Raw genomic sequence first — 26969 nt, forward strand, 5'->3', positions numbered from 1 at the left:
GTTGCAGAGCAACAGTTCCTCCTGGCAGCACTGGAGTCCTTCTTCTTGTCCGAATGTCCTTGGTTCCAGTAGAGTTCTGATTTGGAGGGGTTTAGGGTCCAGTATGTATACCAAATTTGTCTTTGAAGTTGGGGGGACATCAAAGACGCCTTTGAAGATCACAAGTTCCCTGCCCCCTGTAGAGTGTCTGGCTCCAGACAATCTACAGGGGGTATGAAGCCCTTTGTGTGAGGAGAAGCAAAGCCCTATTCAGGGGTAAGTGTCAGCTCCTCCCACCCATCTAACCTTGGAAGACCCATCAGCCTGGTGATGGGCCATCAGGATGCAAATGTCACACCGAAGCTCCCTTTTTGTGACTGCCAAGAGGGAATGCACAAATCTCAGCTGTCTTCAACCTCAGATGTGTATTCAGAGACAGAGGCACAGAATGGTTAGAGTAAGAAAATGACAACTTTCTTAAAGTGACATTTTCAGAATTACAATTTAAAACCTGACTTCACCATAAATTGTGATTTTAAACTGTGAGCTCAGAGACACCAAACTCAATATTTCCATCTTTTCCCTATTGAAAGTAACACTTAAATGATGCTTCAAGGTAACCCTAGTGTTAACCTTTGGGAGACATAGGCCTTGCTGTAGTGAAAAATAAATTTACCAGTTTTTCACTACCTGAACAGGTTAAACTAAAAGTATATGTCCAACTCTATACATACAGTGCACCCTGCCCTTGGAGTTAACCCGGGCCTACATTAGGGTTGACTTATGCATAATAAAAAGGAAGGTTTGGGCCTGGCAAGTGGGTGCACTGGCCAGGTCGAAATGGCAGTTTAAAACTGCCCACACGAGCTCTGCATGGCAGGCCTGATGCATGTTTGAAAGGCTGCTATAGTGGGTGGCCCAGTCAGAGCTGCAGACCCACTAGTAGCATTTACAGGCCCTGGGTACATATAGTGCCCTTTACTTGGGTCTTACAAGTAAATTAAATATGCCCCGTTGTGGAGAAGCCAATGTTACCATATTTAGAGTACAGAGCACCTGCACTTTAGCACTGGTCAGCAGTGGTAAAATGCCCAGAATCATAAAAGCCAGCAAAAATTATTCAGAAAAACAGGAGGTCAGAGGGCAAAATGTTAGGGGAAACCAAACCAATGATGCCAGGTCAAAGCGATACTGTCAATGATCTCATACAAGATGTCATGGGTGAAGTAATATGTGAGGTAACTAGCAGTGCAGGGCGAGGGCACAAGGTACAGTTGCATGATGCAGGAGGTTTTAAAGATTATGCACACAATAGAGGGCCCTACTGTACTGTATTACCTTGGAGGCATGCTTCATCATCGCATTTTTTCCCGTTCCACCATGCAACGGGTGCGCTGCAACCAATGAGTTACATGGGAGTACTGAGTAATATCAAAAGATTTGTAAGAAAATAGAAATAGGGATGGTGTTGTTTGCGTTAAGAATAATGGCTGGTAGCTACTGGTATTTTGATAAATGTTCCAGTCAATATGAATAAAAATTGGGAACAAAAACTGGGAAGTCCCTAGGAGTACTACAGCCCTAACTGCTTCCTCTGATCTGGTCAGCATGTTTCACCCACCCTTCCCCATGGTTTTCGTCAGGACCGAAAATCTCACTCCCTGGACCATTCCTTATACACTCATATGAAATGTGCATGGTGCATTCCAGTGTCATACCATACAAACGTTTTACCTACTTGATGTTGTTATTACATTGTATGTGAAATGATAAAGAAAATGTTTAGCCTGATTAGTCCCAGGACACTGGAAAATTTCATGTGTGCCCCTTGTCAGGAGTAGAAATAAAAGCACTGTGTTGTTGATACTAGCCGTTAGCTTTAAGCACCATGCCTATCCAGCCCACGAGTGATTAGGTATAATGGTGGGATCGTCCTGTAGGTAGTACGTTCAATATATAAGTGAAGACTTCTAAATCGCAGAGCAAGTTACTCTGGTGATCAGACTTTCACATACATCACACCATACCCATGCTGCACAGTACATATATGTAGTAACATTTAATAGTGCTTCATAGGTCCACGGGTGTGAGGTGAGCCTGTAGTCACACTCTGTTCGCACATATAACGGCAAGCATTTTTAGCAATAGAATCTTCCATTGCACTCGCAAAATCAGGGTAGGCACAGCTGTGCCATGCTTATAATATTAAGGTCCTCTCCTGGTCCATTAACCTGCAAATACCATCATCTGTGCATGCATCTTACTGCACTTGCTTGATCCCCGAGCTTTTAAACAATCACTGCTGGATTCCTGCACACCATGTGAGGGGGCGTTCTGCACAGGACGCTGGGTACAGGACTACTAGACCGAATACCCAGAAAAGATGGTGGATTTGAATGGAAACACCTTTGGAATGTGTTCCCATCGATACAGCTAAACAGCTGCTTGTTGTATATTATGTATTGCTAGGCAAATAGAGAAATTGAAGATTGTGATGATTCATTGGTCAAACTTTTGATTAACCAATTCATTAATTAACCAATGCTGCCCAGATCAGATATTCATGATGCTGTGATGTATAAAAAGTGCATGATGTCATGATAAGTGCACATTTTGTCAGAACCTTAAAAAAGGGAGGTTGTACTACTGCAATTGGGTGATCATATTAAGAGATGTTCTATAAGGCAAATACAGTGTTATTTACAGTTTAATGTATAAATTGCCCCCAAGGTATGTTGTCATTGAGGCCTACCGCATGAGTGTTTAATTTGAAAACCCAACATTGTTCCTTTTCCAGAAGTCTTCATTCACAGTTCATAGTCTCCTCTGTGTATCCTAGGGCCAGCCTCCGATTGTCCATCCCTTTATGCCCCATCTCCATGATGTGAGTGGACATCTTGGTTGTGTTTCTCCCACATCTGAGATTACTCTGGTGTTCTCTGAACTGTACTTTGATTTTCTGGGTGGTCATGCCAATATATCTGAGTTGACAAGGGCATGCAATCATGTATTAACTACCCGTGGGGTACTACGGTTGGTAAAGTGTCTCAACTCGCATATGGTATAGTTTCCCAAATCCATCATTTTTGTGGTCTTTGTCAAGGGGTAGACATTGAATCTACCACCTAGATGCTGCCCTACTACATGTGGGAGTGCACCTTGTGTCTGTCTACTTTCTGGTATTGTCTATTATAGTCTATTATTGTATATTATGGTCTATTATAGTCTATTATAGGCGCCTACACCTATTATGTGAAAACATTAGTTTTGGCAAATTTAGGGAGCCACTGTTCGAGATGCCCCAGTTCTTGTTCTTGTTGATTTTGCTGACTTTGTCTGATGCAATGTTGAAAGTTGTGCTGCAGATCAGACGTTCCTCTGTTTTTTTCTATGGATTGTGCTCTAGGAGCGCATCCCTGTCATTGTTGCATGCTCTCTTTATGGCTTTTTGTACCACCACTTCTGGATATTTCTGGCTCTGAATGCCTTACTTGTCTTGATAAAGAACCCCACACAGTCCATACAGTAGAGTAGGGCTCTCTATTTTTTATAATGTTTAATTGTGAAGAGGTTGAGCCCCCCTCTATTCATTCTCTTCTCTCCCTTTTATTTGTAGTGCGGTTTTAAAGATTACATACTTCGTTGTAGGTAGGTAATGAAGTTGCTTAAGGTGGCTAGCCACTGGTTCATGTTTTTTAGGCCATTGATAGACCTAGCGCTTTTGATCTTTTGTAATTTATTGATTGTTTTTAGAGGTAACTCGAGATAAGCATAGCTAACGTAGCCAAGGCACAATTAAATAAAACAATTAGCCATTTCGAATATATGAGCAAAACTAAGGAAGAGAAAAACTATTTTAGGAGATATATTTAATATAAATAAGACTGGGAGCCCTTGGAAATCTGGCACTCTAGGTTAAGGTCCATGTCTAATCAGAAGCCACAGTTACATACCAGGACAGTTCTCTGGCAGGGTAGGCAATAAGGTATTGTCCCATTGGCTGATATAATTGTCAACAGGTAACATTTTCAGATTTAGTAGGATTGATTAATGCAATTGCTTCAAATAAGCCATCCTTTAGATTTTGTCAAATATCTAATTCTGTAAATTTGCTGTAAATGTCATTCATTAATATTTTTTCTTCAATCAGTTTCTAACAAGGTGTAATGGCCTTTCTCGCTAACAGGAAATGTTTGATGTTATTTTGGATGAAAATCAGTTGGAGGATGCCTGTGAACACTTGGCAGAATACCTTGAGGCCTACTGGCGTGCAACCCATACTACAAGCAGCACACCAATGACTCCTCTTCTCGGAAGAAATTTGGGCTCTACTGCACTTTCACCATACCCCACTGCAATCTCTGGATTACAGGTATGATTTGATTTGCCTTGTCAGTTCCTATTGTGTTTATGTACATAGGTGTTAAACCACCAGAGTATACTGAGCACTTGGTTAGTCTATAAGGGTGTGATGGACAGAGCATCTATTTCCTGCCACCACTTACGGACTTGTTTCTAAATCGGAGGGCTTCACCTAAGGCCTTCATGTTAGGTATTAACTGCCTTGCACATGGCTTTATAGTACTCATAAGTGACATCCTGTGAGCATTCTTGATGCCATTTTAGTTGTCTATGGCGTAATAGTGGTCACCACTGAACTGAACCTATTCAGGGCCTAACGATAGTCAAACATACCACATTGAGGGGATGCCTGGCAATAGACAGGTTATTCATAGCAGAATAATAGCCCAGCCTTGCCATTATGTTGATGTTATTCGAGTTATCCTTGGCATAAGAGTAGCCAATACTTGCCATTCTAGCTATTTCAGGCATAATAATGACCCATCCTTTTCATATTGCAGGCATTCCTGATGGCCTTATGGGTATCCCTGTAATATGGTGACCCATCAATGGCACAATGTGGATATTTGTAGCAGGATTTTGGCTACCTTTGAAATAATAGTGGACGTTTTTGATAACATTCCAGTTGTTCATGACATAATAGTGTCTCATCCCTGATTTTTTTGTGATGACATTCTGGCTACATCTGGCAGACTAACAGCGCATCCTAGCTGTATTGTGTTGCAGCCTTTTCCCTACTGCTTCTCATATCTCTGTTGATTCCCACACCACACAGGTGCATATATTGACCCATCCAGCACTCTGAATGGCCACTTCATGAAATGCCTATGATATTTACCTGCTCAGATAGGTTTTAGTGTTATTGTTGTTCTCCCAATCTATGACCTGGGTTTATACTCACAGTGCTCTTCATAAACTATTGATAGTGATTAACACTTATTGTGATCCAAAGATTGACACGACATAGGATTTAATCCCACCCAAACAAATTCTGGCATGCATGGTCTAATCTACAAGGGTATTGTACATTGTGATCTTGCACCCAGTTTACATGAGCTCAAGTCTTTAATTAAACCCTTAGTGACACCCCTTGGCTTCTGGATGTGCCTCAGCTACCTGAATGGGCTCATCATTAGCCGCAGGGTTACCTGTATGAATGTTGGGAGAGCACAGTTTAAGGTTTATAGCTCTTGCCACCCAAGCAACACCCCTCACTCCTGAAGTCTCAGAAACCACTCTTCTGCACGTGACAATCTCTGGTAGGCCACTTTTATGATAAAAATAAGTGATTTGTAATTGTGAACTAGAGCCGACTTCTCTTGCAGAATGAACCCCTAAATGACCATACGCTGGGAGCCCTGATTCTCTAAAAGAAGCTTCTCCTTCTTTTCCTTATGTAGGCAGAAGTCAGATTTTATAATTGGATGTCTTGTCTGTGCTGCTCTCTGTTTCAGAGGAACAGGAATCCCCAAAAGCTTTCTTTTCTTTACTCTCTCATATGTTAACTATATTTGTTTAAAATGCATGTTAAAGGTCTGAAACAAATTTATTCTTGATTGCATTGGAAATTTCTTTGGCCACATGTTTTTACTAATATGGTTCTGTTAGAATAGGGTCAAATATAGTTGTGGTTTCAATGGTTGTTCTGGTCTGTTTGTTACGAGCTGCATAGGAAGGGCAGAGCCCTGTAACAAACAGTAACCTTTTCTTCTTTTCGAAAAGAAAATCAAGAAACAAGATTTTCTCCTTGTAAAGAAAGAAAATAATGCTCCCCTCACAATAGTGGGGTTCTCCCATGATGGGGCAACATTATTTTTTTACTGTTCTTTAGAGCCAGGTTTTACCTGGTGGTAAGGAACAGTAAAAAATGACTACGTCCGTCCATTCAAATTAGGTAGGAAGAGATGTAGTCATTTTTCCAACGGCCCTTGCTCCTCAGGGCCATTATAGGGGGTTAATCACAGTGGAGACAGAGTAGTCTCCACCACGATTAATCAAAAATTCCACCCACATTTAAATGTGGCCGGCAGACCACATTCTTGGAGGTGAGGATACTCTGTCACAGTTGCATTGAATGAATGGAAGACAGTGGCTATACTTAGGTAAAACTTTCCAAAGGAAGAGTCTTTTTTGTTTTTGTAATAACTTTGGCGTTGTTTAAAAAATCTGCTGACATTTTTGAAAAGCGAAACGTTCACCCACCTCACCTCCTTCCTGGAAAGGCTTGGGGTGATCCATAAAGTGGTGACCAACAGGGGTGTGAAATTGTGCAATCTGTCTGCTTGTCCAAGGAACGATATGCTTCAGAAAGCTACTTGTCTTGTAAAAAATACACTTGTGCCTTTTGGTGCCAAGTAGTGAGGTGATAAATTATGGCAGTGTTCTCATTATATCAGACCTCAGATAGTAGAATCTCTGATTATTTTAGGGTTCATATTTTATGGGTATTCGATTCTAGCAAGGTCCTGATTTGGCAGCCTTTCCCCAAACCTACAAGCAGAGGCTGGAAGTAGGTGGGAAGCGATAGTTCAAGAGATGGAATTAAAGTTGCAAATAGTTTTTTCATATTTTATTTTAAAAACGAACAATCAGAAATCTTGCTTTCTTACTTTTGTTTGTATTTGCATGCATTCAGGGAGCATCATACATAGCCTTAGACTGTTTTGAATTTTGCAAACGTGTACAAAATGTTATACTAGAACTTCTTCCATTGGTGCAAGCTGTACTCACAGCTCACTACATTTGCTTATAGGGCTCCTCCGAACATTGCATTAATGAATCATATATTTATAAATGTGAACAACTGATACATTTGAATAGACATCTTGCATTAGTAGAGGATAGTCTTCTTTCACAGATCTATATTGTGGTACTGTAAACTGGTGGACAAGCCAAGAAAAAAGTGGTGTCCCAAAGTGTAGATTTCCCATATTAATTGCCATAGGACATTTTTCTCTCTGATATGGAATAAATAGCTTAACCCAATTACAGCAAATTTGGCAGACGTTAGAAATTTTCTCAGAAAGTGTGCTTTTTGTTATTTAGTGTAAATCTGTTCACTGTTTCCCAAACATTTCAGATTGGAAAGGTGTTTGGGGCGGTCATGAAGGGGATAACAGTTAGGTATATCTGTGGTACTGAGCAATCCGATTAGCGGCCACCATTACAGGGATCAGGCAATCTGACCCAGTAACCTGAATTTGTTTAGAACAAAACATGTTATATGATGTACAGTCACAATCTGAACACACAGCACTTGTGAAGGGTGGCGGGGGGCTTAAGGGACCAAAAAATAAAAATAACATTTTTAGTGCCTCCTTTCAAGCTTGTTAACCTTGATAGCCTGATACAATGCAAGTCGCCTTCAGAGAAGCTTGCATGGTACTGCAGTACCATGGAGATTGAAGCTTGAGTGTCGGTACTAAGGGCGTGACACGGTACCCGCATATTTTTTTTTTTTTAAATGAATGAAATTTGAATACCAAGACTGCTTAGACTTAATTCAGGCTCATGCCTCTTTAATTCACCATCAGACACTCCCTGCCTCTTTAAGAGGAGAGGTTCTCACACAAACCCTGGGCAGAATCTGAAAGTAGTAAAACCCAGTGTGGAAGCACACAATGATGATCAATGTGGAGCTTAAAAACAACCTATACAAAATAGAAGAGGAAGGCAAACAAGTTTAGTCACTCTCCTAGCAGAAATTCTGCTGACTAGGATGACATCCGTCCATGTCAGAAACTCCCAAGATCTCTGCAATGACATCACCACTTTCATTCACCGTAAAATCCAGGACATCTATAAAGGCTTCAGGAACCAAAACCCGCCAGCACCGCTCACCACAACGGACCTAGCACCTCACCAGATACTGAACTCCTGGACCCCCATCACCAAAGAGGACACCCAAAGACTGATGAAATCCATACCCCTGGGGATGGTGGAATCGCCATCGTCCACAAGTCCAACCTCCGCCTGAACACACACTCCGAAAACTCAGAAGAATCCACAAACCTAATGGCACACCTCCACTTCAAGCTGCACACCAGCCCGACATCCACCATCAGGGGAACACTCATCTACCGCCCTCCCGGACCACGTACACCCTTTGCTGACTCCATCACGGACTGCATCTCCGCACAAGCCATCACAGCCACCAACTACACCCTACTGGAAGACCTCAACTTCCACCTCGAAAATCTACAAGACCCCAACACTGCATCCCTCCTAGACAACCTCCACAACATAGGACTCTGACAGATCGTGATGGAGCCAACACACTCAGCAGGACACACCCTCGATCCCATCTTCACCACAGGAACCTCTGCTACCTTCAGTCACACCACAGAACTCCCATGGACAGACCACCGATGCATCCATTTCACCTTCAACACACCCACCGTCATCCGACCCCAACACCAACCATCTCATAGAAACTGGACATGAATAACAGACGATCAGCTCACCGCCGCCTTTGCCATTGCCGCCCCCACCATCGCACACAATGACAACCCAAACACTGCAGAATGTACTTTCCACAAATGGATCGCCGACTGTGCCAACACCATAGACCCCTCAAAAGAACAACAGCACCCATGCAAAGAAAGCCAGCTGGTTCACCCCTAAACTCTGGGAATCTAGACGCACTTGAAAAATTCTGGAGAAACACCAAATCCACAGAAGCCCATAGCAACTTCAGAGCCGCCACCACCAAACACCACAAACTCATCAGAAACACCAAAAAAAACTATACAAAATAGAATCTCCTCACACACACACAATAGCAAGGAACTCTTCAGTATCATCAAGGAGTTCGCCCAACCCAACAGTGAAACAACGTACATCCCACCCTCACAGGACCTCTGTAACAAACTCAACACCTACTTTCATCACAAAATCAAGACCATCTACGACAGTTTCAGCAAGGAAAACCTACGCACAGAACCCCCTCTACCTGACACCAACAAACCAACAATCACCACCTGGACCCCCCTTACCACCGAAGATACACTGTGAACAATGAGAGCCATACACTCCGGGGCCCCCACGGACCCATGCCACCACATTTTCAACAGAGCCTCAGACACCATTGCCCCCATGCTCCGCCTCACCATCAACTGCTCACTAGCTGCAGCCGCCTTCCCTGATGACTGGAAACACGGCGAGATCAACCCCCTCCTTACGAAACCCTCTGCACACCCTACCGCCGAGGCTTTCTCGGCTATGGTATTGGAGCTTGTGCCCTGTCAGCCGCATATCTGTCTTCTAGGACTGGTGAAAGACTTGTAACCCACAATGCGCAGACTCACTACAGTGGCACTTCTACTGGCCAAGAGGAGAGTTGTGAAGTGCTGTAGCAAACGTCTGGGACCCACAAGGATACGACTTATTGCAAGGAACAATTGGACCTATATCCTGAGATGTGTCTGGCAACATCGCAGCCCAAAGATATTTGGTCCCCTTTTACTGCGTATTTGCTCACTACGCTGAATAACCCAGTGAAAATCACATTGGGCTGTGACATATTGTACTCATTTGTACTTCTGGGGTGCACGAAATTCCTAATTGTACCTTTCCTCAGTTTTGTAGTGTGGCAATGGCTTTACTTTCTTTTGTTTTCTTTTGTTGTTATGTGCAGCATGAACAATACATTAAAAAAAATACATATATATATAAAAAGCATTGACTGTAACTGCCATGACAGAAGTTCCTGACAATACTTTAAGAAATAACTGCCAGCTTGGCAGTCATATTCTAATATTGTAGGCAGAGGTGAACTCAAGGTGACAGAGGAGCAAATTACTTCATCACCCCGAGTGATAGACCCTTGTCTGCCAAATTATAAATCGGCCCATACCCTTTGGTCATCTCCAGTTGACTGGCAAAAGATCTTTTAACCCCTTTCCTTACCTTGGGCTGACTGCTCATTTAACAACCTTCATTAATGCTCAGGAGTTATTCATAACATCTGTTTTGTGGTTATTAGTTTTAGCACCCTGTATTAGTCATGCCTCATCCTCCCAAATGATTTCCTGATAACCCAGTTATCCAGTTATAAAGACCTTCATTTGGCATTAAAATCCCCTCTGATTATTATTGTATGCCCCATTTATTGATAGGTTCTTTTGTGTGGGGGTGAGGTATTCTAACTGAGGTAATTGAAATAAATTAGGGGTGGGTGAAGAATTCCACTCCGCCTGTGGAGTTTGCAGAGTTTTCCTCACTCTGCGCAGAGCTTTTTCTCATGCTCCCCAACATTAAGTTGGCGAACACCAGCGGGAGAAATAACTAAGTTGGCGAGCGAGATTTCTGATTGCGAGCTGTAGGCCACAACCGCTTGTGATGACGAAGCTGTCACTCGCATTGAGGAAGCTGCCGCTTGAGTAGAAAATCTGCTCGAGTGGCAGAAAGAACTTAGTGCCCTCTGGCGCTCCGTGTGATGCCGTTCACCCTGATTTTACAGCTCAGGAGAAACTCCTGGCGCTGAAAATCAGCGTGAACAGCACACCTAATCCAAACTCCATCGCTCGCGGAACTCCACGTAGCACAGTGGAGTTTTTCGGCACTTCGCAGAGTTCTGTGTAGCAGAATTCCACAAACTCCGTCCAGGCTTACAATTAATCAAGTACAGAGTACAGTTATTACTTATTTCTGCTTTTACTAATAAGAGATAGCACCCTTCATCCTATGAATAGATTGTTTACTAGATATTTTTTCAAATTATACATAATGTGGGTTTGTCATTTGAATATAGACTAGGGCCCTCATTATGACCTTGGCGGGTGGCTGTAGCCGCCCGCCAAGATCTGACCGCCGTGCGGCCGCACCCCCGCCGCGGCCATTTGGAGATCCCCGCTGGGCCGGCGGCCGCAACACAGGAGCCAGCTTCAAATGGAGCTGGCGGTGTTGCGGCTGTGCGATGGGTGCAGTTGCACCCGTCGCGCTTTTCGCTGTCTGCTATGCAGACAGTGAAAAGCTCCATTGGGCCCTGTCAGGGGGGCCCTGCATTGCCCATGCCCGTGTCATGGGCAGTGCGGGGGCCCCCAGGGGCCCAGCGACTCCCCTTTCTGCCAGCCTTTTCCTGGCGGTTCAAACAGCCAGGAAAAGGCTGGCGGAAAGGGGACTCGTAATCCCCTGGGCAGCGCTGCCCAGGCGGATTATCACCGCCGGGGCAAATGTGGCGGAATACCGCCGGCCCCGGATGTGCGACCGCGGCGCTTCCGCCGCGGTTGTAATAGGCCAGGAAGCCCCGCCAGCCTGTTGGCGGTGCTTCTGTCATTTTAGCCCTGGCGGTCACGTACCGCCAGGGTCAAAATGACCCCCCTAGGTCTTCTGGAAGTAAAAAATATCAAGTAGATTCCACATCCCACAATGTCCTCCATTTTGCATATGAAGCCCACTATATTTCAGGATAATAATTGTTAATCATTCAAATGGCATTTATTTGTCTCGCAGTCTTTACAGACGCTCCCCTTTCTAATGCTGTCATTGTTACTGAAGTATCAAAGTGTCAATCATCACTTTCTGAGCCTAAAGATAAGTCATAGTCAACTGCCCCACCACAGTTAGATTCCATTCATTCTTTCTTTGTTTTACCAAATTTCAGTTGTTCTCCTCTGCTTCTTGAGGATTCATCCCCTGCTGTACTTTTTCCACCCACCCTAATTTCTAAAACTTAAACCTCCCCAATGTTGGGAGAGACCTAGTGGATACAGGTTTAGAGACCCTTTGAGTGCAAAACTAAATTTGGCCCGATGCTTTTTGACTCTAGTATTTACAATTTTAGTGACCACACTAGAATAAGTAACATCCTCAACAATATATCCTGAAAACTTAGGTTGAAGCAGTTAATTACATTGCTAAAATTATTAGAATGGGACAGTCTGTTTCTATTCCTTACTCTCCTATCTCACAGACCATTCTTGTCTCTGGTTTCAAAATTTAAAGGGTCTACACTCTCCAGTACTCGGAATTCGAGCACAAGAGATACAATGTTTGATTTGTGCTCCCATTGGTTAACACGTTCAGGAGTGTGAAATCTAACAAAATATCTACTTGTCCATGGAACAGGTTGCTTCCTAAATTTACTTGTCCAGTAAAAAAATTACTTGTCCATTTGGTGCCATGTAGTGTGGCACTAAATTATGGCAGCAATCTCATTATGTAAGAACTCTAATAGTAGCCTCTCTGATTATGCCAGGCTACTTCTATAGTAGGACTTGAATATTTACAATTTCAATCCCTACTATAGCAATTTCCTTATTTTGCCACCTTTCCACAGATCTACATACTGGGGTTGGAGGAAACAGTAAACAATAGTTCCAGGGCTGGAATGCCTTTAAGTCTGCAAACCTACTAACATGAGTGTTTTAAGGATTTTCACCAGCTCTTCTCTAATCGTTTCCCATAATGAGATAGGTTGGAAATGTACTCCTGACAATGGCAGGAGTAGAGGTTCTTCCAGGGTTGAGAAAAAAGTAGTTGGAGGGTAAGAGGGAACTTGTAAACGCTCAATAGATTTTCACATGAGAAAATCTACACATGCCTATTTGCTTGTGCTAAATACAGTTTACAAATATTTTCTAGGAGTACCATTTCCTGGTCTACGTCTGTAAGTTCTTGTGAATTCATGGAAGGCACTAATTCAAAGACATCTACCAATGGTGCATTTTTGTGACTTTCGTTAACAATTTGGTCCTAATTAGGTCTGGCGTTAACAAAGAGATTTTGGTTTTATTAAACTTCTGTTTCTCCCTCTATCGGCTGGCTTTACTGTGAGTGATCGCATTCTGCTCTTCCACAAGGAGCATATTGACACAGAATGAATTTTGTTCAGTGGCAGGAACTACTGTGGCAATCAGTGGCGTAACGAAACTGGAGGGAGTTTCCCTACAAAGAACACGGAGGGGGGGCCCTCCAGACTCACTCAGGGCAGGTGGTGTGCTGTCAGGGCCCCCTGGAAGGAGGCTGCGAGGCCCTTGATATGCCACTGATGGCAATGTGTGCTTTTTGAGACCAAAACCTTTTTTTCTTTTTGACAGTTTTTGTTACAATGGTGAGTGCCTGGTAACTCCCACAACACTAAAGTGTTACAAAAGCCATGTCAAAACAAGACATGCATTGACAAAAACCAAAAAATCACAAAAAATGTTGGATCGGTTGGCTTTGCCAGTGCTTGTTTATTTTAATGCATCCCATAATCTTGTTGAAAATAGTTACATTGATTTTCCATTAGGAATATTTTTTGGGAAATACCAGCATGCATCATTCTATTTTACTAAATGATGCTTCGAAAAAATAGCACCTAAAATTTCGTAGTAGCGAAATGTTCTTTTTCCATTTTTTTCCTGAACATTTTATTTTGAAAGCAAAGAATCATCACTGTTGCTTACAAGCTTCTGCAAACATTTGCATCAAATCAGAGAACATTCTGGGAGCATTATACTTAGCTTCATATTGTTACACTTTTCAAACGTGTGCACACTTTTTTTTTCTCTCTTTTACTGGCACCACTGTCAGTAGTGCAATTTGACCTTAAAACATTTATTTACAGTGCTCACCCTAATAATGAAGGCTTTTTGTTAATGAACCATAAATACAAGTTTGAACAGCATTAACATATGGGCACACATATTACCTCAACTGCAGACAGTTCCCTTCTCTGTAAAGCAGCCAAAGGGTTTGTGCTGCAGGGGGCTTGCTTGTTCCCAAGGACAAAATAAACATGAAACCTTGTTGCCCTTGACCCCAGACATCATATCCTGGGCATTCCACATCCCTGACTTTAGCCACTCTTTCAATATCTGAAGTTCCTCTAGGATAAAGTTCACTGCCTTAATACATTTCTCTAATAATGTAATTCTGACTGGACACACACAAACATTCTGCTCAATGGCCAAATCATCATTAATATTCAAAATAATATGATTATTTTTTTACTCAACAGCACCAGTAGGTAGTGGTATTGCTAGAAATGAGTGGTGGAACTCCCTGTGTGACATCCAAAGCTCCAATCAGGCCATCTAGCAGCTCATAGGTTCCCACGTTTGAAAGCTAGAAAGAAACTTTGAATGTTTTTGCTTCAGAAGAACTATATTGTTTTTCACAGAACGTATGATCTTTGCATAGCAGTGATGTGAGCCCATAGGCAGGAAGCCTTGGCTTGGAAAGGCACAGATGACTTTGCTTTTGGTCTGGGCTTCATTTGACTGTGGCTGGGTGCAACCTTGTTTACACTTGCTGCGTTTTGCCTGTGTAACCTTAAGGAAGGACAGTATGTCTTAGCTGGAATCTGAGGCACACAAGGAAATTAATCATGGGACTTGTGTTATGAGCAATGGGATCAGCAGTGCCACGGGGAGAGTAAGAAGACTTCCCACACAGTGATAAAGCTCCAAAATCACTCTTCTCCCTGTGGCAAGTGATTACAACAATAAAAAAAAACTAAATAGATTGGATGGAAGAGGGAGATTGTTTTGGTTTCAAATGTGTTCAGTGGTCTACTGCTAAATGAGATGGGTCTTCATACCAGTCTTGAATGCTACAAGATAGGGTTTTTCTGAGATCTAGTGGGAGTGTGATTCAGTTATGAGAGTCAAGTATGCGATATGATCAGAAACGAAAATGAATACAAGGGGTGTTTTGGGGCTTTAGTAAATTTAAAGTAAGCAGAGCAAAAGGGCCAACTGGATGTATAAGGAGTTTCCTCCATATAACTAGTCGATAAGCAATAAGTAGGCTTGACTCAGATGGAGATCTTAATTTGGGCTTGGATGCTTGTGCACAGCAAACCAGGTTGCATATAGTAAAAAAAAGGAAGGATGTCCGCAAGAGAGAGTGAAGAGTAGTGAGTGATGAAGCTGATAACATTGACTGTAGCAAGACTACTTACCTTTCCTATTAGCAGGCAAAGCATTGCTCTAATCAGCTAGTTTAAAAAAAAGTTTTTTAAAGATAATTAAATGCCATTTAGGTTTATTGGATAACAATTAACTGAGAAGGGGAGAACCAAACTTTGGTCCACTGGCAGGATGTTATTTCCCATTTTAGGCATGGATTTTGAACCTGGTGCCCTCTAGGCCACTGCAGGCTTCACCTATCTCTTTGGGAACTGGAATTACCATGGGTTCAGGAAAATAGGACTGCAGACCCCATTAGCACCCCTGCATGTTCCCACTTCATTAGCATCACTACTATGTGACAGCCTTGCAGAAAAAAATCTTACATTCAACCAACTATGGAGGGACCAAGTCAATGACCAAGTAGATAGTCTACCAGAGATGCCATCGCTAGGCACCCCTTCAGCTGGGGAACAGTGCCAGACCTGAACAGCGCACAGATAACTGATGCTCCGACAACAGTGTCCACCGCATAGGAGCAATGCTAACTATTGCAACACAGTTCTGGAGCTAAGAGAGTTACCAACTCTGTTCCAGATAATTTGGGATACAACGGAGAGAATGGGTGTCCTGTGTAGGATAGCCTAACTTAGTCATCACCATTGAAAAGTGCAAAGGAGATGTGTATGAGAGGCTGAGTGAGTATGTTGACGAGTAGGTTAGAAATTCTATAATTGCTTTATTAAGTATCTTAATTACGTATCTGGAATGACACTAAAATTTGATGGAATTCTGCAATTCTTTTTGGGCGTTGTTTATGAATGCATCTGACATGGTGTGGCTGCTCAGCCTATTGTTATGCTCATGAGTTGTTATAGTATGTTCTAACAATTTTCCCTATAGTCCAGAGTATGACAGTACTTTGACTATAGTATGGAATACATGTTTACATTGTGCTTACTATGCCTGTCATGATTTAGGGAGGAAAATACACAAGTGTTTATTTTATAGTTCATGAGCATTCTTTCAGGTTAACATTGATACGAAGGCTGTAAAAGGTTGTGTAATAATGATTTTGTAATTTTTTGGATGGCTTTCATTTATTTTATTGGTATCAAACAGCTTTACTTTCTGACGCATGACGGACTGCCATTTTGGTATTCACCTGTGCTTATCGTTGGTTCATGGACGTTATTTCAGTTGTCATAGAGAATGGGGTTAAGGAGTCTCCTGTCCTGTCAGTGCAGTGCTGTAACAATATTTTTTGGTCTTCGTTGTGGAGGTTTAATATTTTGAATATGCTCAACGTGGTTCCATGATTCCTAAAATGCTGGTGAGTAATTGAGTGATACTGGTCTCAACTGTTTTGTGGAGTCAGGTAGGAAATAGACAGACCTTCACCATCTTATGGACCTCTAGGTGTTTATAAGTTACTCTTATTGCTGGAAGTAAGGGCCAGATGTAGGAAGGCTTTTGCGCCTCGCAAACGGCAAAAAACACTGTTTGTGAGGCGCAAAAGCCCTTACGCGATGCAGAATCACATTTTGCGAATCGGTACCGACTCGCAAAATGTGATTCCGACTCGCAAATAGGAAGGGGTTTTCTCTTCCTATTTGCGACCGCATCGCGATGTAGAGTTGATTTGTGACCGCGAAAGCGGTCGCAAATCAACTCGCAGTTCCCATCCACTTGAAGTGGATGGTAACTCATTTGCAAACGGGAAGGGGTCCCCATGGGACCCCTTCCCCTTTGTGAATGCAAAAAAAATAATTTTTTCAGAGCAGGCAGTGGTCCTATGGACCACTGCCTACTCTTAAAAAAAACGAAACTAAAAGGTTTCGGTAATTTTTCTTTTTGCAGCTCGTTTTCCTTTAAGGAAAACAGGCTGCAAAGAGAAAAAAAAAACTGCTTTATTGAAAAGCAGTCACGGACATGGTGGTCTGCTGTCTCCAGCAGGCCACCATCCCCGTGAGTGCCTAGACTCGCTATGGGGTCGCAAACTGCGACCCACCTCATGAATATTCATGAGGTGGCTCTTTGCGACCCCATAGCGAGTCGCAGAAGGTGTCTGAGACACCTTTCTGCATAACATTTTGCGAGGTGCAAATTGCGAGTCGCTAGTACTCGCAATTTGCAACTCGCAAAATGTTTTCTTCCTACATCTGGCCCTAAGATCCATAGTTTAGCAGCTTAGACAAAGAAGGCGATGCTGTAAATTGTATTTTCTTTCTTGTAAGTTAGTATGGTTAATTAGAGGGCCAGTTTAGACTGCAGTATTCTTTTCTGGCAGTATTTGTGGATCTTAATTTGCAGAACTATCAATCCCTTTCTGTCTATTGCATTATGTGATTATGCAGAGTATTTTTAAAGTTCTTCTAACAACAGAGAGCCAGTGAGAGCTTTCAACAAATGGGAATCTTGGTCTTGTGCAGAAGTTGTCTCGCCACTACACTGTGATCATTTGGAGCTGTCCCAACCTGAAGTGATACTCTATGGTAGTTTTATGTCAGACAACTGAGCACAGAAATAGTGTGCTATAGAAATATTGTAGCTAGAATATCAACTTCATCCAGCTCCTAGTCCATGGTTTTTATCCAGGCAACCAATACATTATCAAACTTCTTTGGACAACCTCTCCATGTGTATATCACTATTTCTGCAGCTGCACACTAATCCGTGTTACGATTCCATTCTGGATGAATAAGTGGTATTCAGATTTCCGAACATATTTAGGTTTCTTTTTTAAACAGTCAGACCCACGTTAATAGTTTTTTCATGGGGTCACATTCTCGTATGTCAGAAACTAGAAAGTTACAGCTGTCGATGTGTTATGTATTTCTTTATATCAGTGAGGAATCCAGTGTTTAAAAAAGTGATTAAGCTGGCAGTCCAGATGTGCAAAGTTACAACCATATTTTATTTTTCATCTTTCCATCCACAAAGGGCAAGAAGGGCAAAGATCTTTAAAAATCATTCATTTTGGCAAACGTCAATAGTCCACTAGTGTTTCACCTGCACCCATAGGCTTCGTCAAGGTGAATACTTAAGTGATTATGCAAGCACCGATAAAAATCCTTACTACAAATTTCAAACTGAGCACAGCTGTTTAAGATAGTTAATGTTAAGGGTTAGGACTAAATTTCCTTTAGTGCCTCAAATATTCTGATAGCAGATGGTCAAGGAGAAAATTAATCTATTAAGAAGATCTGTATTGTAAGTCCTTTAATACATACTCAATATAATAAATTTATGATAATTGATAAACCTACGCTGGTGTTTATAACAGAAACATGGGCAGATCTTACATCGGGCCTGGATTTGTAAATGCTATACCTGAGGGATATACCATCTGTAGACTAGACAGACTTATTAAGCGGGGAGATTGACTTGCTGTTATTTATAAGGATGTACTTCCAGCTATTTTTGATCTAGTGCAATCATAATTGGGTGAAGATGCTGCCTTTTCCATTTAACTGTCTAAAACACAGTATTTTAACCCCTTCGCTGCCAGGCCTTTTCCCCCTCCTGTGCCGAGCCTTTTTTTGGCTATTTGGAGCAGTTTGCGCTTAGGCCCTCATAACTTTTTGTTCACATAAGCTACCCACGCCAAATTTGCGTCCTTTTTTTCCAACATCCTAGGGATTCTAGAGGTACCCAGACTTTGTGGGTTCCCCAGAAGGAGGCCAAGAAATTAGCCAAAAAACAGTGAAAATTTCGTTTTTTTTTAAAAAAAATTGAAAAATGGGCTGCAGAAGAAGGCTTGTGGTTTTTTCCCTGAAAAGGGCATCAACAAAGGGTTTGCGGTGATAAAATCACCAGCTTCCCAGCATTCAGGAACAGGCAGACTTGAATCAGAAAACCCAATTTTTCATCACAATTTTGGCATTTTACTGGGACATACCCCATTTTTAGGATTTTTTGTGCTTTCAGCCTCCTTCCAGTCAGTGACAGAAATGGGCATGAAACCAACGCTGGATCCCAGAAACCGCAACATTTTTGAAAAGTAGACAAAAATCTGAATTCAGCAAGGGGTAATTTGTGTAGATCCTACAAGGGTTTCCTACAGAAAATAACAACTGAAAAAGAAAAATATTGAAATTGAGGTGAAAAAAACATCAATTTTTCTCTACGTTTTACTCTGTAACTTTTTCCAGCAATATCAGATTTTCGAAAGCAATATACCGTTACGTCTGCTGGACTCTTCTGGTTGCGGGGATATATAGGGCTTATAGGTTCATAAAGAACTCTAGGTCCCCAGAGCCAATAAATGACCTGCACCCTGCAGTGGGTTTTCAATCTATGCCGGGTATACAGCAATTCATTTGCTGAAATATAAAGAGTAAAAAATAGCTATCAAGAAAACCTTTGTATTTCCAAAATGGGCACAAGATAAGGTGTTGAGAAGCAGTGGTTATTTTCACATCTCTGAATTCCGGGGTGCCCATACTAGCATGTGAATTACAGGGCATTTCTCAAACAGATGTCTTTTTTACACACTGTTTTACATTTGGAAGGAAAAAATGTAGAGAAAGACAAGGGGCAATAACACTTGTTTTGCTATTCTATGTTCCCCCAAGTCTCCCGATAAAAATGATACCTCACTTGTGTGGGTAGGCCTAGCGCCCGCGACAGGATATGCCCCAAAACACAACGTGGACACATCACAGAAAACAGAGCTGTTTTTTGCAAAGTGCCTACCTGTAGATTTTGGCTTGTAGCTCAGCCGCCACCTAGGGAAACCTACCAAACCTGTGCATTTCTGAAAACTAGAGACCTAGGGGAATCCAAGATGGGGTGACTTGTGTGGCTCGGGCCAGGTTCTGTAACCCAGAATCCTTTGCAAACCTCAAAATTTGGCTAAAAAAACACATGTTCCTCACATTTCTGTGGCAGAAAGTTCTGGAATCTGAGAGGAGCCACGAATTTCCTTCAACCCAGCGTTCCCCCACGTCTCCCGATAAAAATGATACCTCACTTGTGTGGGTAGGCCTAGCGCCCGCGACAGGAAACGCCCCAAAGCGCAACGTAGACACAGCCAAATTTTTGAAGGAAAACAGAGGTGTTTTTTGCAAAGTGCCTACCTGTAGATTTTGGCTTGTAGCTCAGCCGCCACCTAGGGAAACCTACCAAACCTGTGCATTTCTGAAAACTAGAGACCTAGGGGAATCCAAGATGGGGTGACTTGTGTGGCTCGGACCAGGTTCTGTTACCCAGAATCCTTTGCAAACCTCAAAATTTGGCTAAAAAAACACGTTCCTAACATTTCTGTGGCAGAAAGTTCTGGAATCTGAGAGGAGCCACGAATTTCCTTCCACCCAGCGTTCCCCCACGTCTCCCGATAAAAATGATACCTCACTTGTGTGGGTAGGCCTAGCGCCCGCGACAGAAAACGCCCCAAAGCGCAACATGGACACATCCAAATTTGTGAAGGAAAACAGAGGTGTTTTTTGCAAAGTGCCTACCTGTAGATTTTGGCTTGTAGCTCAGCCGCCACCTAGGGAAACCTACCAAACCTGTGCATTTCTGAAAACTAGAGACCTAGGGGAATCCAAGATGGGGTGACTTGTGTGGCTCGGACCAGGTTCTGTTACCCAGAATCCTGTGCAAACCTCAAAATTTGGCTAAAAAAACACATGTTCCTCACATTTCTGTGGCAGAAAGTTCTGGAATCTGAGAGGAGCCACGAATTTCCTTCCACCCAGCGTTCCCCCACGTCTCCCGATAAAAATGATACCTCACTTGTGTGGGTAGGCCTAGCGCCCGCGACAGGAAACGCCCCAAAGCGCAACGTAGACACAGCCACATTTTTGAAGGAAAACAGAGGTGTTTTTTGCAAAGTGCCTACCTGTAGATTTTGGCTTGTAGCTCAGCCGCCACCTAGGGTAACCTACCAAATCTGTGCATTTCTGAAAACTAGAGACCTAGGGGAATCCAAGATGGGGTGACATGTGTGGCTCGGACCAGGTTCTGTTACCCAGAATCCTTTGCAAACCTCAAAATTTGGCTAAAAAAAACATGTTCCTCACATTTCTGTGGCAGAAAGTTCTGGAATCTGAGAGGAGCCACGAATTTCCTTCCACCCAGCGTTCCCCCACGTCTCCCGATAAAAATGATACCTCACTTGTGTGGGTAGGCCTAGCGCCCGCGACAGGAAACGCCCCAAAGCGCAACGTAGACACAGCCACATTTTTGAAGGAAAACAGAGGTGTTTTTTGCAAAGTGCCTACCTGTAGATTTTGGCTTGTAGCTCAGCCGCCACCTAGAGAAACCTACCAAACCTGTGCATTTCTGAAAACTAGAGACCTAGGGGAATCCAAGATGGGGTGACTTGTGTGGCTCGGACCAGGTTCTGTAACCCAGAATCCTTTGCAAACCTCAAAATTTGGCTAAAAAAACACATGTTCCTCATATTTCTGTGGCAGAAAGTTCTGGAATCTGAGAGGAGCCACGAATTTCCTTCCACCCAGCGTTCCCCCACGTCTCCCGATAAAAATGATACCTCACTTGTGTGGGTAGGCCTAGCGCCCGCGACAGGAAACGCCCCAAAGCGCAACGTAGACACAGCCAAATTTTTGAAGGAAAACAGAGGTGTTTTTTGCAAAGTGCCTACCTGTAGATTTTGGCTTGTTGCTCAGCCGCCACCTAGGGTAACCTACCAAACCTGTGCATTTCTGAAAACTAGAGACCTAGGGGAATCCAAGATGGGGTGACTTGTGTGGCTCGGACCAGGTTCTGTTACCCAGAATCCTTTGCAAACCTCAAAATTTGGCTAAAAAAAACATGTTCCTCACATTTCTGTGGCAGAAAGTTCTGGAATCTGAGAGGAGCCACGAATTTCCTTCCACCCAGCGTTCCCCCACGTCTCCCGATAAAAATGATACCTCACTTGTGTGGGTAGGCCTAGCGCCCGCGACAGGAAACGCCCCAAAGCGCAACGTAGACACAGCCAAATTTTTGAAGGAAAACAGAGGTGTTTTTTGCAAAGTGCCTACCTGTAGATTTTGGCTTGTAGCTCAGCCGCCACCTAGGGAAACCTACCAAACCTGTGCATTTCTGAAAACTAGAGACCTAGGGGAATCCAAGATGGGGTGACTTGTGTGGCTCGGACCAGGTTCTGTAACCCAGAATCCTTTGCAAACCTCAAAATTTGGCTAAAAAAACACATGTTCCTCACATTTCTGTGGCAGAAAGTTCTGGAATCTGAGAGGAGCCACGAATTTCCTTCCACCCAGCGTTCCCCCACGTCTCCCGATAAAAATGATACCTCACTTGTGTGGGTAGGCCTAGCGCCCGCGACAGGAAACGCCCCAAAGCGCAACGTAGACACAGCCAAATTTTTGAAGGAAAACAGAGGTGTTTTTTGCAAAGTGCCTACCTGTAGATTTTGGCTTGTAGCTCAGCCGCCACCTAGGGTAACCTACCAAACCTGTGCATTTCTGAAAACTAGAGACCTAGGGGAATCCAAGATGGGGTGACTTGTGTGGCTCGGACCAGGTTCTGTTACCCAGAATCCTTTGCAAAACTCAAAATTTGGCTAAAAAAAACATGTTCCTCACATTTCTGTGGCAGAAAGTTCTGGAATCTGTGAGGAGCCACGAATTTCCTTCCACCCAGCGTTCCCCCACGTCTCCCGATAAAAATGATACCTCACTTGTGTGGGTAGGCCTAGCGCCCGCGACAGGAAACGCCCCAAAGCGCAACGTAGACACAGCCAAATTTTTGAAGGAAAACAGAGGTGTTTTTTGCAAAGTGCCTACCTGTAGATTTTGGCTTGTAGCTCAGCCGCCACCTAGGGAAACCTACCAAACCTGTTCATTTCTGTAAACTAGAGACCTAGGGGAATCCAAGATGGGGTGACTTGTGTGGCTCGGACCAGGTTCTGTTACCCAGAATCCTTTGCAAACCTCAAAATTTGGCTAAAAAAACACATGTTCCTAACATTTCTGTGGCAGAAAGTTCTAGAATCTGAGAGGAGCCACGAATTTCCTTCCACCCAGCGTTCCCCCACGTCTCCCGATAAAAATGATACCTCACTTGTGTGGGTAGGCCTAGCGCCCGCAACAGAAAACGCCCCAAAGCGCAACGTGGACACATCCAAATTTGTGAAGGAAAACAGAGGTGTTTTTTGCAAAGTGCCTACCTGTAGATTTTGGCTTGTAGCTCAGCCGCCACCTAGGGAAACCTACCAAACCTGTGCATTTCTGAAAACTAGAGACCTAGGGGAATCCAAGATTGGGTGACTTGTGTGGCTCGGACCAGGTTCTGTTACCCAGAATCCTGTGCAAACCTCAAAATTTGGCTAAAAAAACACATGTTCCTCACATTTCTGTGGCAGAAAGTTCTGGAATCTGAGAGGAGCCACGAATTTCCTTCCACCCAGCGTTCCCCCACGTCTCCCGATAAAAATGATACCTCACTTGTGTGGGTAGGCCTAGCGCCCGCGACAGGAAACGCCCCAAAGCGCAACGTAGACACAGCCAAATTTTTGAAGGAAAACAGAGGTGTTTTTTGCAAAGTGCCTACCCGTAGATTTTGGCTTGTAGCTCAGCCGCCACCTAGGGAAACCTACCAAACCTGTTCATTTCTGAAAACTAGAGACCTAGGGGAATCCAAGATGGGGTGACTTGTGTGGCTCGGACCAGGTTCTGTTACCCAGAATCCTTTGCAAACCTCAAAATTTGGCTAAAAAAAACATGTTCCTCACATTTCTGTGGCAGAAAGTTCTGGAATCTGAGAGGAGCCACGAATTTCCTTCCACCCAGCGTTCCCCCACGTCTCCCGATAAAAATGATACCTCACTTGTGTGGGTAGGCCTAGCGCCCGCGACAGGAAACGCCCCAAAGCGCAACGTAGACACAGCCAAATTTTTGAAGGAAAACAGAGGTGTTTTTTGCAAAGTGCCTACCTGTAGATTTTGGCTTGTAGCTCAGCCGCCACCTAGGGAAACCTACCAAACCTGTGCATTTCTGACAACTAGAGACCTAGGGGAATCCAAGATGGGGTGACTTGTGTGGCTCGGGCCAGGTTCTGTAACCCAGAATCCTTTGCAAACCTCAAAATTTGGCTAAAAAAACACATGTTCCTCACATTTCTGTGGCAGAAAGTTCTGGAATCTGAGAGGAGCCACGAATTTCCTTCCACCCAGCGTTCCCCCACGTCTCCCGATAAAAATGATACCTCACTTGTGTGGGTAGGCCTAGCGCCCGCGACAGGAAACGCCCCAAAGCGCAACGTAGACACAGCCAAATTTTTGAAGGAAAACAGAGGTGTTTTTTGCAAAGTGCCTACCTGTAGATTTTGGCTTGTAGCTCAGCCGCCACCTAGGGTAACCTACCAAACCTGTGCATTTCTGAAAACTAGAGACCTAGGGGAATCCAAGATGGGGTGACTTGTGTGGCTCGGACCAGGTTCTGTTACCCAGAATCCTTTGCAAAACTCAAAATTTGGCTAAAAAAAACATGTTCCTCACATTTCTGTGGCAGAAAGTTCTGGAATCTGTGAGGAGCCACGAATTTCCTTCCACCCAGCGTTCCCCCACGTCTCCCGATAAAAATGATACCTCACTTGTGTGGGTAGGCCTAGCGCCCGCGACAGGAAACGCCCCAAAGCGCAACGTAGACACAGCCAAATTTTTGAAGGAAAACAGAGGTGTTTTTTGCAAAGTGCCTACCTGTAGATTTTGGCTTGTAGCTCAGCCGCCACCTAGGGTAACCTACCAAACCTGTGCATTTCTGAAAACTAGAGACCTAGGGGAATCCAAGATGGGGTGACTTGTGTGGCTCGGACCAGGTTCTGTTACCCAGAATCCTTTGCAAACCTCAAAATTTGGCTAAAAAAAACATGTTCCTCACATTTCTGTGGCAGAAAGTTCTGGAATCTGAGAGGAGCCACGAATTTCCTTCCACCCAGCGTTCCCCCACGTCTCCCGATAAAAATGATACCTCACTTGTGTGGGTAGGCCTAGCGCCCGCGACAGGAAACGCCCCAAAGCGCAACGTAGACACAGCCAAATTTTTTAAGGAAAACAGAGGTGTTTTTTGCAAAGTGCCTACCTGTAGATTTTGGCTTGTAGCTCAGCCGCCACCTAGGGAAACCTACCAAACCTGTGCATTTCTGAAAACTAGAGACCTAGGGGAATCCAAGATGGGGTGACTTGTGTGGCTCGGGCCAGGTTCTGTAACCCAGAATCCTTTGCAAACCTCAAAATTTGGCTAAAAAAACACATGTTCCTCACATTTCTGTGGCAGAAAGTTCTGGAATCTGAGAGGAGCAACGAATTTCCTTCCACCCAGCGTTCCCCCACGTCTCCCGATAAAAATGATACCTCACTTGTGTGGGTAGGCCTAGAGCCCGCGACAGGAAACGCCCCAAAGCGCAACGTGGACACATCCAAATTTGTGAAGGAAAACAGAGGTGTTTTTTGCAAAGTGCCTACCTGTAGATTTTGGCCTGTAGTCAGCCGCCACCTAGGGAAACCTACCAAACCTGTGCATTTCTGAAAACTAGAGACGTAGGGGAATCCAAGATGGGGTGACTTGTGTGGCTCGGACCAGGTTCTTTTACCCAGAATCCATTGCAAACCTCAAAATTTGGCTAAAAAAACACATGTTCCTCACATTTCTGTGGCAGAAAGTTCTGGAATCTGAGAGGAGCCACGAATTTCCTTCCACCCAGCGTTCCCCCACGTCTCCCGATAAAAATGATACCTCACTTGTGTGGGTAGGCCTAGCGCCCGCGACAGGAAACGCCCCAAAGCGCAACGTAGACACAGCCAAATTTTTGAAGGAAAACAGAGGTGTTTTTTGCAAAGTGCCTACCCGTAGATTTTGGCTTGTAGCTCAGCCGCCACCTAGGGAAACCTACCAAACCTGTTCATTTCTGAAAACTAGAGACCTAGGGGAATCCAAGATGGGGTGACTTGTGTGGCTCGGACCAGGTTCTGTTACCCAGAATCCTTTGCAAACCTCAAAATTTGGCTAAAAAAAACATGTTCCTCACATTTCTGTGGCAGAAAGTTCTGGAATCTGAGAGGAGCCACGAATTTCCTTCCACCCAGCGTTCCCCCACGTCTCCCGATAAAAATGATACCTCACTTGTGTGGGTAGGCCTAGCGCCCGCGACAGGAAACGCCCCAAAGCGCAACGTAGACACAGCCAAATTTTTGAAGGAAAACAGAGGTGTTTTTTGCAAAGTGCCTACCTGTAGATTTTGGCTTGTAGCTCAGCCGCCACCTAGGGAAACCTACCAAACCTGTGCATTTCTGAAAACTAGAGACCTAGGGGAATCCAAGATGGGGTGACTTGTGTGGCTCGGACCAGGTTCTGTAACCCAGAATCCTTTGCAAACCTCAAAATTTGGCTAAAAAAACACATGTTCCTCACATTTCTGTGGCAGAAAGTTCTAGAATCTGAGAGGAGCCACGAATTTCCTTCCACCCAGCGTTCCCCCACGTCTCCCGATAAAAATGATACCTCACTTGTGTGGGTAGGCCTAGCGCCCGCGACAGGAAACGCCCCAAAGCGCAACGTAGACACAGCCAAATTTTTGAAGGAAAACAGAGGTGTTTTTTGCAAAGTGCCTACCTGTAGATTTTGGCTTGTAGCTCAGCCGCCACCTAGGGTAACCTACCAAACCTGTGCATTTCTGAAAACTAGAGACCTAGGGGAATCCAAGATGGGGTGACTTGTGTGGCTCGGACCAGGTTCTGTTACCCAGAATCCTTTGCAAACCTCAAAATTTGGCTAAAAAAAACATGTTCCTCACATTTCTGTGGCAGAAAGTTCTGGAATCTGA

General features: G+C 43.8%; 1 protein-coding gene across 1 annotated transcript in view; it reads left to right on the forward strand.

Moving 5' to 3' along the window:
- CACNB4 (calcium voltage-gated channel auxiliary subunit beta 4) overlaps positions 1-26969 on the forward strand; it is a 613027-nt gene that overhangs the window by 549087 nt on the left and 36971 nt on the right. The window contains exon 12 of the mRNA XM_069225181.1: positions 4166-4351. Within this exon, the coding sequence (XP_069081282.1) occupies positions 4166-4351 (186 nt within the window). The remainder of the gene's footprint in view (positions 1-4165; positions 4352-26969) is intronic.

This window comes from Pleurodeles waltl, chromosome 3_1 (assembly GCF_031143425.1).
Source record: "Pleurodeles waltl isolate 20211129_DDA chromosome 3_1, aPleWal1.hap1.20221129, whole genome shotgun sequence".
NCBI lineage: Eukaryota > Metazoa > Chordata > Amphibia > Caudata > Salamandridae > Pleurodeles > Pleurodeles waltl.